The sequence below is a fragment of the Heptranchias perlo genome, chromosome 34, assembly GCF_035084215.1.
Source record: "Heptranchias perlo isolate sHepPer1 chromosome 34, sHepPer1.hap1, whole genome shotgun sequence".
NCBI lineage: Eukaryota > Metazoa > Chordata > Chondrichthyes > Hexanchiformes > Hexanchidae > Heptranchias > Heptranchias perlo.
The window spans coordinates 21,698,773-21,713,293 of NC_090358.1; the positions used below are offsets into that span (position 1 = coordinate 21,698,773).

A 14,521-nucleotide genomic window follows, 5' to 3' on the forward strand; every position below is an offset into this window, starting at 1 on the left:
CATTCTTCCACCCTCCATAAACTTGAGCTCATCCAAAACTCTGCTGCCCATATCCTAACTCGCACCAAGTCCCGTTCTCTCATCACCTGTGCTCGCTGACCTACATTGGCTCCTGGTCCGGGATTTTAAAATTGTCATCCTTGTTTTCAAATCCCTCCATGGCCTCGGCCCTCCCTATCTCTGTAACCTCCCCCAGCCCTTCAACCCTCTGAGATTTCTGCGCTCCTCTAATTCTTGCCTTTTGCGCATCCCCGATTTTAATTGGCGGCCGTCCTTTCAGCTGCCTAGGCTCTAAGCTCTGGAATTCCCTCCCTAAACCTCTCCGCCTCTCTACCTCTCTCTCCCCTCCTTTAAGGCGCTCCTTAAAACCTACTTCTATGACCAAGCTTTTGGTCACCGGTCCTAATATCTCCTTTCGTGGCCCGGTGTCAAATTTTGTCTGATAACGCTCCTGTGAAGCACATTGGAGCGTTTTACTACATTAAAGGCGCTATATAAATGCAAGTTGTTGTTGTTAATTTCTCAATCCTTCAATTTGATTGGTTAAGAAGACAGTTGCTTGCCCTGTTCACTCAGGTTTCAGATGCTCTGTTTCCTTCATTGCGATATCATCAACTCACACGTTCAGCAACTTGCTATGCAAAAAATTAAACATGCAAGGGCAAATCTAAGATGCCCTGCCACAGCATATTATATCCCAATAACATTCAAAATTTAATTTGAGTTGCTGTTTGCCATTTGCTTGACTTTTTAAAGTTTTGAGGCCAAATGGGATTGAATTCTGAGTTTACATTAGTGTTTGTTAATTAGAATCCTACTCATTACCTATATTATCTAATTGACTATAAGACTTTACATAGAAGGTATTATATTTGGTTTAACAAATTAATGACAGAAGCAGTATGTGCAAATCTGGGACTTAAGTCGCAAATGTCAAGATTTAATGCGAACAGAAAAATTCCTTAGTTTCTGCCAAGCAACTAATCAGATTGAGATTCTTATTTAACATAGATTTCTTTTATTGACCGATTGAGTTGATTTCCAGGTAGTGTGTGTACAAATCCTTGGAGCAGTTTGGACATTTGGTGCAGGATTCAGACCATTGACGTGTTTTTATTAATCACTGGTTTCTATTAGCAGAATTCATTAGGCATCGGGACTGAAGGTACTACCCTCTGCGAGTGCTCCAATAATTTGAATCATTTTCCTGTCAATTTATCACTTGCACTGTAAAGAAATATTTTTAAACTAGCAATTTGGAAAGCAGCAAATGGTGGGGGGGAACGTCCTTGTTTCTGAACAATTATCAGAGACCACAACTAGCACAGATATCTTTGTAATATGCGGACTACCTAGAAAGTTAAACTGGTTTAATGACCAATTAACATGTAACAAGGCTGCACCTGCTCCTAAGTTTCTAACTTTAACCTCTAGGAATAGGATTTTTGAGATATCTGACAAAAAATCTTCTGCAGAGGTGAAAGGTGCTTCACAGAAAGACACCACAGAAATCTATTTCCATTGTCCGTATGGTTTCATTAGCTGTTAAGTGCTTTGGGACGTCCTGAGTACGTGAAAGGTGCTATATAAATGCAAGTCTTTCTTTCTTTAGTGCAGACTGAAATACAATTGGGCAGAGCACAAGTTGACGGTAGGGTAGAATCTAAGTTGCCTGTGGAAGGATCAGGCTTGATGGGATGAAGTTGATTTTCCATTTCATGCTTTCCCATTGCTGCAGTGTTAGAATGACCTCAGTACTCAGCGGGAAGCAATTAAATACAAAAGTTATCCTGAGTGAGAACTGAACAACTCTAGAGAACTCCGACACAGAAGAAAGTTGTACAGTGTAGATTCGCTAGTAGGACAAATTCCTATATTGTGAACGTTATTTATATAGGGTGTGGGAAGATGCATCAACGTGGTGCAGGATTGGACCAGTACCCTGAATGTGCGCGACCAGTAAGGAGCACCATTTGCAGAGAGCACTGGTCAGGCAATCCAAGGGCACGCTATCCCAGATTTTTCATCCATTTAAATTAAAGAACAAACTTGTATTTATATAGCACTTTTCACTACCTCAGGATGCCCCAAATCACTTTACAGCCAATGAAATACTTTTGAAGTGTAGTCACTGCTGTAATGTAGGAAACGTGGCAGCCAATTTGTGCACAGCAAGATCTCACAAACAGCAATGAGATAATGGCCAGATAATCTGTTTTAGTGATGTTGGTTGAGGGATACATCTTGGCCAGGACACCGGGGAGAAGTCCCCTGCTCTTCTTCGAATGGTGCCGGGGATCTTTTAAATCCACCTCGGAGGGCAGACAGGGCCTCGGTTTAACGTCTTATCTGAAAGAATGGACAGTACAGCACTCCCTCAGCACTGGACTGAAGTGTCAGCTTAGATTTTGTGCTTAAGTGCTACCCACTGAGCAGAGGCTAATGGCTAAAGGGCAGAATATCAAGTTCTGTGGGCCCACAATATCACAAGCATACCCTGCGAATACTGCTCCTTGGCGGTAGTGCCTGATGGGGAAAGCTGCCCGATAATCTTTTCTTTTTACAATTCATCTCCTTTACTCATCCCTCGTACTAGGAGGACGACAAATGAACCATCTCTTAAATGTACCGAGAACAGACAGGTTACCTCAGTGCAAGGACTAAGGCTACCGCTTACAGATTTTCTAGCTCCAATATCTCAAACATTTAGGAAACCTGCCAGAATACTAATGTTAATGCAAAGATTTCATTGTACGCAACACACTAATCTAGGACTGATTCTCAGAAACTTTTCATATCAAACATACTTCTAATAATGTTCCAATTATCCATTTCGTTATGATATTGCACTAACTTTGTAACAACTGGAAGCCAAAATAATCAGTGACGCCACTACCCTCCTGTCTGCCCCAGTTACACGTCACCTGTGGCTCAGTGGTAGCACTCTCGCTTGAGTAAGAACGTGGGTTCAAGTCCCACTCCAGACTTGAGCTCAAAATCTAGGCTGACACTCCAGTGCAGTACCGAGGAGGTGCCGCATTATCCGAAGTGCCGTCTTTCAGATGAGATGTTAAACCGAGGAGCCAACATCACTAAAAACAATTATCTGGTCATTATCAAATTGCTGTTTGTGGGACCTTGCTGTGCACAAATTAGCTGCTGCAACAGTGGTCACAACAGTGACTGCACTTCAAAAAAAAGTACTTCATTGGCTGTAAAGCACTTTGGGATGTCCTGAGGTTGTGAAAGGTGCTATATAAATGCAAGTCTTTCTTTCCGCGGGACTGCCTGCTATGAAGGTGGCTATGTAGTGGTGGGAGTGTCCCATGATGGATGGAAGAGGGTCTTGTAGCAGCCTATTTTCCTTCTATTTCACCCTTAGCACTTGCCTGCTGAATGCCCTGGTCTCGACCAAGGCCTACAGCGGAACAGTTCCCCTATTCTTCGGGGCTGGGCTGGCCCCTTAAAGCTGCTACCACCTCTTGCAGGGCCGGTCCTGCTGGTGCATTGCTGCCATTTCCCTTGGGGGGGCCACCGGTGAGCTTCCTCTTGGTGGTGGGAATCCTGCTGGAAGTTCTCCATGCATGGGAAATGACCCCTGACCTTGGGATATGTCCCTTAAATGGAAATCCAGCCCCAAGTTACTCATTCTTGGGCTGAAGTTCATCTTTCACATGCAAGAGAATTGTCTGCCATCCAATAGGGCAAATTACAGAACAACCCCTTTTAAAATGTTTCACAAACCACTTAAAGACCCCAGTCTGGGACATCTCATTCTGGATTTGCACTGTAGTTTATTAGGGAAGACTGAGTTGATGCAATGAGGCAACTACACAAAAAATAACAAACATGAACCCCAAACATTCCAGGATGGACAAAACAATGGAGAAAGCTGCATGTGCAGAGATAAACTGCAGTTACAGAACGAAAATGCCCATAATGCAGTCAGAGAAACCTTACATTCTTCATTCATTCATGTACAAATTAATTATACCAGAATATTACAATAACTTTGAGGCGTGCATGAAGTATAAAATTTCAAACGGATGGCACAAAAGCTTTTGTATTTTTGTATTGTACCTTTTGGGAATCTTAATGCAGGTGGAAAACCATTTAATATTTGCCTGACAAGAAATTACTAAAATGGTCATCAGCTACTTCACTCAATGAAAAGGAGCAGGTGGAACGCATGGAGAAAATGTTGACTCCAAATCAGTTCACTTGTACAGTTTTGATTATGTACGGTTCAAACTGAAAGCAGTTGAATTTTTAAAATCAAGAATGCTTTATTAAGACATAACAAATTACAGGCGCAAAGAGAAAAATACATTTTTAAATTTTATCTACTTTAAAATGTTGACCATTTTGCAGTAATACAATTTCAAATTTTCACGACTAGACCAATGGACAAATCCAGCTGGTGTGTATAGTAATATATATGGCAAAGCAAACAAATACAAGATAAAATCATTCTGTATTCACCACATTTATATGAAGGTATCTGATCTGAATATTTGGAGAGGCCAATCTTCGTTCAGAATAGGTCAGTTTAAACATCGGAAACCGTTTCATCCTTTTAATGCCACTGATCTAATTTTTTCCAATTGTGATATTTCAGTCCTGATTAGTAACATAGTGTTGTCCATTTAATAAATATTTAAATAAATCACTTTCGTCATAAATTAGTAAGCACTGAATAATCTCCTGTGCAATGTTTAAAGTCAACAGACACTGAATGTAATCAGATACTATAAGAAAAGTTCTAAAACATATTGCTGGCAGACAATTCTTTTACAGCAATATGTTAGCAGACTTATAGGGTGACAGGATAATTATGGATGGGAAACAGCCTGTGAGCAGTTACAGAAAATCAGAATCCAAGATGGCAGTAGAATGTAAGTCATCTACAATGATTTACAACACATTTTGAAGGGCTCCAATAATGTATCTTTTTCAGATTCAATATTGCATATAATTCAGGATTACTACAATCTACTACTCAATTAAAGCTACTTAAATGATCTGATCATTCAATTTTTTTTTTGAGTACTACATTCACACTCTGCTGTGTTAATTTTGTTACTTAATTCAAATTGTTGGATAATTCAATTTTTTGGTGCAAAAAACAACTGAATTATTAGGAATACTCTGTGTTAAGACTGACAAAACAAGAACTTATACAAAACAACAAAGCCGACACCCAAATTAGGCAGGATATGGAATTTCTTTCATTAGCATTCTGCAATGAATTATTAGTGAAGGAGTTAAAGCTAGGTACTTGTTTACCCTACTTTCTACCTGACAACGATAGCTGAAATAGCTCCCAATCAAGATCTGGAAGAGAAAAGTCTTACATTTGGATTATTTTGTGCTGCTTTTCCGGAATCGCTGAAGGGAATCCAGAGCAAAAGGAAGCTGGACGTAAAGTAAACATTTTCCTACTGAACCCTGAGAGACCCAACCTAGAAAGGGTGAAATGATTCCGAAGAAAGGAACAGTGTGTGATGTTAAAATTAAGAAACACTAGATGGCTGTTACTACCTTATTTCAGAATCCTACAATTTTTCCACCTACAATGGACACTATTTGCGTGCTGAAAGGGGTCCAAAATCAACACGTGCTATATGCAAGCACACATTATATGTGAATGTTTAAACTCAAATGGACCGTAAAACCATGTAATTAGCACCCATTCTCCTAGTTTCTGCTACAGCCACTGGGGGATATAATCAAAATTCTCTAAAGCAAAGTGTAAATATCTGGAGATAATGTGAAACCAATGGAACAACATTATACACAGTGCACTTCTGCAAAATAGGGGCGTGCTTTACTTCAGATTTGGTGGCCCCGGGAAAATGGAGCTGCTCGGTCGCTTTTCAAGCAGAAAGGGTATATCACAAGTCGATCACGTGGGATTGGTGAAGGCAGAAGAACAACACATGTCCATTCTACGAGTAAGGCTCAACATGATACTAAAGGAAATTGATCGGAATTAGAAAACCAGCTGCTGGACTGTAAAAGTGCTCATGACATATGTAGTCAGCATCCTACTATCACGGCAAGCCACACGTTTGGCATGCTAATGAAAGTTACAGATTTCAAGGTCCATTCAAAAGGGTGGAAATATTTATGAAGAGGAAGGAACAAAACAGTGCCTAACCATTTCCAGCCGACAGAAGATGGCGAGCTTCCAGGAGTTTGTAGAAAGGAACGTCAGTCACTAGAACTAGCTTTTTTCCAGCTGAGTACCGGTACACATGGAAACCCACCATTACGCTTTAGAGTCCCCAAAATAAGCTACTGAGAACGCCGCATAGGTGTAGTTTTGTATTTGCACTCTTCCCATAGGAAGAGCTCTCACTGGTCCAAGTCTGGACAGCTTAGGTGCAAAGTTGGCAATAGCTAAGGCTTCAGGGACGGCAAGTGTATTTAGGGTTATTGTTGGAGTTTAACCAGATGCAAGCTTTGCATTTTACCAGTATAGGACACTGGTAAGCTTTCCCTCGCTTATCCAGCTATACATACCCCACCATTTAAGAGTATTGGTTTTCAGGGTTATCTGGAGTCAAAAGGAACGAATACCAGCCCCAGCAGCTGAATGAACATGACCAATGATCTCTGATCCCCAAGACAATAGAATCATGGGCTATCAAGGTAAAGTGATCATCAGTGACCAAAAACAAACCAACTTTATCGTAGTGCTGGCATTTATAGCTAATGAATGAATTGAAACTAATGATTTTTTTCTTAAATAGAAGACTGCATTATCAAAAATTATTCTGAAGTGTCACTGTGCAATACAACAGCGGGATAACTGGAAACTTGTGGAGCAGTTTCAGGTAATCTGGTATTAATGCAAAGGAAGAATGTTTAATCCCACAGCTCTCAAACTAGGTTAGCTGTAGCTCAGTGATAGTACACTCATCTCTGAGTCAGAAGGTTATGGGTTCAAGGACTTGACCACAAAATCTAGGCTGACATTCCAGTGCAATACTGAGGGAGTGCTACACTGTCAGAGGTGCCGTCTTTCAGATGGGACGTTAAACCGAGGTCCCGTCTGCCCTCTCAAGTGGACGTAAAAGATCCCATCGCACAATTTGAAGAAGAGCAGGGGAGTTCTCTGCGGTGTCCTGGTTAATATTTATCTCTCAACCAACATCACTAAAATCAGATTATCTGGTCATTATCACATTGCTGTTTGTGGGACCTTGCTGTGTGCAAATTGGCTGGTGCGTTTCCTGCATCACAAGAGTGACTACACTTCAAAAGTACTTCATTGGCTGAAAAGCGCTTTGGGACGTCCTAAGGTTGTGAAAGATGTTATATAAATGCAAGTCTTTTTCTTTTTAAATAGTCTCTGATATGGACAGTGTTTAACTTGTACTGCAGTAAATAGATGAGCTGTAGCAGAGGATGGCCTAACTGCTGGATATAGTGGTTAAAAGGTTAAAGTTGCTGTCAGGAAGCTGGGGGAGATCTGGATGTCTGTAAGCCTGCATATCTCCATTGCAAATTAGAGAATTAGGAAGACCACCTCAAGTATGAGTGGATAGTTGGTACTTACAACTCAGTCTGTATCCTCAACACAGCCCATTTCAAAGGATGCAGAAATTCTACAATCAGAAAAAACACCAGATGCATCTGAATGGGACGCCTAATTAGAGTACAATTCTTCAGAGGAACTACAGGAGAGTTCCAAAGGAGTGCTCAGTTAAGGAATGGATTGAGTCGTTCCAGTAAGACAGTGATGACGTTACACTTGGCAATGGCCCTGTTGAGTGGCTACGAGAACCCTGGACTATAGCTTTTTGATGCACTGTGCTTTTCATTTGTGTATTTTGCTGTTAGTAGTATAACTAACAGATTGCAGTAACTGTCCTGCGGGCTACTGTGAAATCTAAATTGTGTTTGAAATAATACTTTAGTGATTTCCATGTTCATGCTGTGAGTTGTGTTCCAAAGGGGGATTAGGCAGTACCTGAGGAGCTGTCCAGAGTCAAGTTTCCAGAATGGTTCTCTATTGAAGAAATCTAGTATTGTACTGCAATGTTAGAAAAATAATAGCCATCAGTATTATAACAAGTGGACCCCAATAACTCCCAGCTGCACACTATATTCACTTTTTATCTAAAACCTTCTGTAGAAGGGTTTGCACTCAGTTGTAGAACAAGGAAACACAAGATGGACACTTGAATTAGACAGCATAAAAAGTCTTCAAATCTAAAATGCTAACTGCTATTTAAGGACGTAGAGTTTCTTTATGATATTTTATCTGCAACACATGTAATTCATGAGGTCATGGTTTGACGGAAGGTAACTTTAGTTGCCGCCAGTACACAGAAATGCACTTTCAATAAGCCAGATCATGAACCACTTTATAGCACATAACCACCGACAAACAAAACATAACCCATAGAGGTAATTCTTGCACTTGCAGGGGTTGGTGAGTTATGGTTACAATGCTGCTGGGAGCACAGAATTAGTCCTCATACATACTACAGTCTATTAAGAAAAAGTTGGTGTTAGCCACACGATTTTTTATGTTGGAACTTGAGAAAGCAGAACAAGAAATTTGGGGTTTTGAGTAGTGCACTACAAATTTCTTCACATAAGGAATTCTGGAAGTGGACTTTAACTGCATGCTTTTTGTTGCAAATTACTTCAATAAAGGTCAAGTGTCTTTCAGTGTAACATGAAATCCCAGATCCTCAAATACATATTAAAATATCAAGCTCAAATTTTTAAAAAAATAAACAAAGCTCTAGATAAAAATGGATACCAAAGGCTTCAAAGTTGATTTGTAACTATTTTTCTTAAGAGCAAACTCCCATCACATACAATATTTAAGAACAAAACAATAATTTTCATTATGAACAAATAGCAAAATACTGCAGATGCTGGATATCTGAAACAAAAACGGAAAATGCTGGCAAGACTCAGCAGGTCAGGCAGCATCTGTCAAGAGAACACAAGTCTTGCAGTTTTGAGGAAGGGTTCCACATCCCAAATGTCGACTTGTGTTCTCGCAACAGTTGCTGACTGTTTCCAGTGTGTTCTGTTTTTGTTTCAGTAATTATATAATGATGTTTTTAGACTAGAACTGTGCAGATGAAGTATCAATTCACATATAGACATGGGGATTTACTTGTGAAGTGCATATGTGGCACGAGGTGGACAACAAAAGGAAATGACAGAGGACAAAGGGAAGATGAAAGAAAATAGATGAGGCTAGTAATAAAGAATGATAGTGATTATACAAGACTAAAGAATGATAGTGATTATACAAGAAGTAAAAATTTCAATAATAACATTTCGGAGCTGACGATAATTCTGAAATTTGGTACGTCACAATCAGGGCTGAAAATGATGGCAGTGGTATCTACACATGGGAGTTATTAGCATGGATGCACCTGGATAGCATATCCAAGCAACACTAACACTTGTTCAGCTGTTAGTCCCAATTGGTATGCCATACGAGTCTACTTCAACCTCCTACTGCAATACATAGTTTATAGAAATAAGACTAAACTAGGTTGAAATTCAAATTGGTTAATGCAAATTTTCAAAAATTGTTACCTATAATAGATTTTGATAACGCAGAACAGCAACACTAATCAAATCGAAGAAGTAGTTTAGAACTTTGAAATTTGGGTAGTTAAAGTTAGTGGGCTAATAAATGACAAGAGCTGGAGTTAAAGCATCAATGTAAACTTAGCCTGGGATCCTGCTATACTTCACTGAGCAAACATTTTTACATGATTTACTTAACCAAGGTCTTTTGGCTAGAGATTGCAAGATCTCTATTCTCCTACCTGCACAGCATCAATAACATGATAAACAAAACCCCCAAAATTCTTTCATTTCAGACCATATAGTACATATAGTAATGACAGCATGAAATTTACAGGAAAGGTATCAGAATGGTTCTGAATGATGTGTGTATACATAGGGCTTTAGTGATATAAACACAGAGTATAGATCTTGGAAAACGCAACTCATCCACATTGGGTACAGTTCAGATAAGAATGGGTACTGTATGATCAAGTCACCATACGAACTACAGTATAGCACAACAAGCATGTTTGACTGTGGGTACAGGTTGTATATTGTATACCCACCGTAGAAAAGGACTCAACAGGAACACAGGCTATGCTGAAAGAGGGAGGAGCCAGAATTTAGCTAGTGTCTTAGACTGACAAGAGTTATAGACAGTACACGTTTCCCTACAAACAGTGCACACCTGCCATATATATACTCCATTGTTACCCTTTACTCCGTGTATTGTATACTTAGCTCAGACACCTAACAATTTAAAAATCATCCAGTTTTGATTGTGCAAAAAAAGCAAAAAAAATGAGCAATAAATTATTTTGTACACAGATCAGGTTTAAAGACTGATGCACAGTGGCTTAAATCAATACAGATAATATCCAAACATGTTTTCACATAAAGAAAGTAGTCAGAAAATTCTGTTCAAACACACTGTGCACCAGCCATACAATCTGAAGATTACACCATATCCTTTGCAATAAAGGTTTACCAAATCTGGATTTAAATTTTCTGCAACCAGGATTATGTTCCATTCCTAATAAATCCTCAATTTTTGTGAGAATGTTGAAAAATATAACTTTAGAAAAAAATCTGTATTGGGAAAAGTGTGAACATGGTACCTGTACAACACATTTACTATTTTGTTCCTCCTTGTATTAGATTTTTAAGCAATCTTAGATGAATATATTATTTTTTTTTAAAAAGACACTTATTTGACACACTCATTGTACTGTCTGGGATCAAATGATGATAAATTATTTCTGGCTGGTTTAGTAGCAAACTAAGGCAAAAGCAAAGGTTACCAGAAAACACATACACCCTGCTAGTGCTATTCCCAAGGAGGAAAAACACTTTAAGGCAATATTACTGATAAAACTGGGTAGTTTTGTGTTAAATATCACTATGCTGTTGCCTGAAGCTATAAATGTAGGAAATTTTAACATTAGGTGGTGAATGTATGAACAGAAATTCGTACTGCATATAAAGATTGGCCCCATAAAAATGCATGGCAGACATAAGTTTTATGGTTTAAAATTCATATTAAGGCATCTTAGAGGAGATAAATATTTTCCAAAATATGACAACAGTACTACTTTCTGCTTTTGTGTTTTGTTATGTAGTACATGTATACATTGCAAAAATGTATAAACAAGATGCAGTTTATGGCTCAGTTCAAATTGTCAAACATCACAGGTAGTCAAACCTTGTTGCTAGCGCTGATACCCTCAGTCCTTCATTGACAGAATGTATCTCTTCAATGGTCAAACTGCAATGGTCAAAAGATTTCTTCTTAAAAAAAAAACACACTAAAAATGGTCCTTCTTAAAGTCAGTTTCCAGACAAATAAGTTCTCTTGTGTTGTGTCCAGAAGCAATTAGTTGGTCTTAACATTTGGAAAAAGGGAAGCTCTTGACAGTGAACATTATCACGGCATGTGGTTCTGATCATATTCCAGTATCAACTGTTTGATGTGAGCTAGCTTCCGGTGCAGATATTCACAGCGAACCTTCTCTTCCCGATAAGTAGGATGAGTCTATTCCAAAAAGGAAAAAAAAGCATGCACTTTAAAAAAAAATGGTCAATCCCATTTTCATTCACACAAATTACAGCAAATAGCTTGCACAGAGCAGCAACAGTAATCCCCACTATCAAAATTCATGGTGTACAGAAGAGATCCTGGAAAAGATGAGGAAACTATTGCAAAGGTATTTGTAGTTAAATTCATATACTTAATTTAGAAAGCTTTCTGAATCAGAAACAGTGATTGAAGAACACAGGTTCACAGGGACACTGATGACAACAGTGGCACAGAGAGGAGTCAGAGGGCAAATAAAACAACAAGGTATTGAATAAATCAGGTGAGATGGACTAAGAAGCTGAGGACAGAGAAGCACAGAAAATGTAACTGGCCAAAACTGAGAACAGTAATGCATTTCCATTATAAGTGAAACAGTGTACCAATCAGATTTTGTGTGCAGAATAGAACATGGCTAATATTAAACTGGTGTACAATACCATCCTCTTGAAAGTATTTTCAAAATACCTCATTTCCCATTTTAGAACATTTTCAGGCAAATTGAAGGAAACATAAATTCCACCACCATGTGGTTTGGAAAGAGTTAATTAGTTTATCCCAATTTAGAGTTTAAGAAACCAGCAAGAAAAACATTTATGCTACCCAGATGCCTGTAATGTTGATTGAGGGCACAAAACAGTTTCCAATTTTACAAGAACATAAAATACTAAACTTCCCCTCGCCTGAAAAATAAATAAATAACCTACCTTTTTAAACTTCCTATATTCCTCAAATATTTGGTCCTCCACCATCTGAAATACAGTATCAATGAAATGGGTTTCAAGTTCTTAAATTTAACCGTATAAATACACCATCTCAAACTTTTAAACCTGGATTCACAAATTAAGTTTTAAATGTTAAACTAGCCCCTTCCCCAAAAGGCTGTGGCTTGCTTGAGGAAAATTGAGATGTTAAACAAAAATGCTTTTAGTAGACACCAACAGTGGCAGCAATTCAAAATGCTTTAACTAAGTGCAGATTGTGATAAAAATTAAATATTCTTTTCCTAAATTACTAACCTAAATGATAATCTAAATTTGTATTTTATTAAGTCTATTTAAAACATGAGGTGTTACTTAAACAAGCATTCTTAGAGGAATTTAAACAGGCTATGTATCTATTGGTTCATTGCCATTTTTATTCCTATAACTAAAGATGGTCTTAACACATGAGCAAACAATTCATGGGAAGATTATAATAGTGTTCATTTCCAAGAAGACAGTTTTATTAAACTCAAGCATAATGCCCATTCCATTCATACAACTTATTTTCCATTAAAAAGACAACATTTAAGAGGGGCGGGGGGGGGTATCCGAAATGTGGCCAATGGCCACATTCGGTCCCCATGTCCTGGCAGTCTGGCTCCTGAAGCCCAGGCCACTGTGCCTACGCTTCTTATTTGCTGGTTTGTCCTTTTTGAAATCTGTGGACCTCACTGGTGGACAAATCCTAAATGAGAACACCAAGGTCTGTTTATAGCAGTAACTTCAGATATATGCAAATTAATGGGAGCATGGATTTAAACACTGCAGGTGGTCTCAGGTACATACTTGGTAATGGTTCTGCTGCTGCCATTTACAGCTACTCCTGAACAATCTTTTGTTTCTTAACCTGTCCACCGACCACCTTCCTTGCCTTGCACCATCATCCCTTTTGTCATTTAATCACTCATGCCCTCTACCCTATCACAGACCTCCTCTTTTGTTCTTTCCTTCCCTTCCCTCCCTCCCTCCGTCCCTTTCCCTGGCTCTGTACTTGCTCAAAAACTTTAACTCTTAACATCTTCCAGTTCTGACGAAAGGTCTTCAGCCTGAAACGTTAACTGTTTCTTTCTCCACAGATGCTGCCTGACTTGCTGAGCTTCTCCAGCATTTTCTGTTTTCATTTCAGATTTCCAGCATCTGCAATATTTTGCTTTTGAAGGAACATACTTTTGTTGCCCAACAAAGACAAAGATTGGTCACCATTCATCTAGCTACACAACTGCACAAGGGCAACTAAGAATAGGCAATAAATTCCGGCCTTGCCAGCAAAGCCTACATGCTGAGAATGAATAAAAGAAGCTTCCAACATCTATCCCTGTTCTGTGCCATATTAACTGATCTCAGCCACTACGGCAGCCACAATACTAAAACAGTCCTCAGTTTCCCCATGCTCTTTTGGGAAGTGTGGGCAGGTGATGGAAATTACCCTGGGCTCCCAATCCTCTTTACTTCTTCGCAAGCTTTAATCTTTTCCTAGAAAGTACACTTATTTTTCGTGCTGCACTATTACAGCATTTATCTTTATCTTTTTTAATTCATCCTATAAAGTATTTTTAAGCATTGCACTTAAGCGTTGAACTTAATTTTACTCTGATTTCTAAGTAAAGGGAGCCAAGGCACATATAAATTGGGTTGGAATAGCCAAAAGCAGGTGTGAGGCTCTTTTGGCCATTACAAGTGATCTAAGAGAAATCCAATTTTTATCATTACACTGTCATAAACAGTACTTTAAGTCAAACTGGTGCAGCATTTTATGTTTTATTTCCATCTTTGTTTTTTTAAATATAAAGTCTGACATGGTGTTCAGTAAACATTTAATTATGTTGCTCTAGCTCTTTATCTTACCTGATGCTTCGGCTGCTTTCACATCTGCTTTGGTGCAAATCAGGTGTGAAAGCAGCCGAATATCATTCTAATTTTAGTTAATTGCCTCCTCACTCTTCGATAATTTAAACACAACAGGTCTACTAATTTAACATACTTCACTTGATTAAAAGTAAACCAGTGTTAAAGTGATAGCTAATAAATTTAGAATGGCACAAAACTAAAATCTAAACTTATGTATGAAATATACTTCCCCCCCCCCCCCCCTCAATGCCACCTAGGCTTCTCCACACCACCAGTCAATTTG

At 38.8% G+C, this 14,521-nt stretch overlaps 1 protein-coding gene across 1 annotated transcript in view; it reads right to left on the reverse strand.

Moving 5' to 3' along the window:
• Positions 1–4,261: 4,261 nt before the first annotated feature.
• Positions 4,262–14,521, reverse strand: part of LOC137301875 (novel protein similar to elongation factor RNA polymerase II (ell)) — an 82,190-nt gene continuing 71,930 nt past the window's right edge. The window contains exons 11-12 of the mRNA XM_067971580.1: positions 12,334–12,378; positions 4,262–11,584 (exon numbers count right to left, since the gene is read on the reverse strand). Coding sequence (XP_067827681.1) covers positions 11,477–11,584; positions 12,334–12,378 — 153 coding nt within the window. The 3' untranslated portion in view covers positions 4,262–11,476. The remainder of the gene's footprint in view (positions 11,585–12,333; positions 12,379–14,521) is intronic.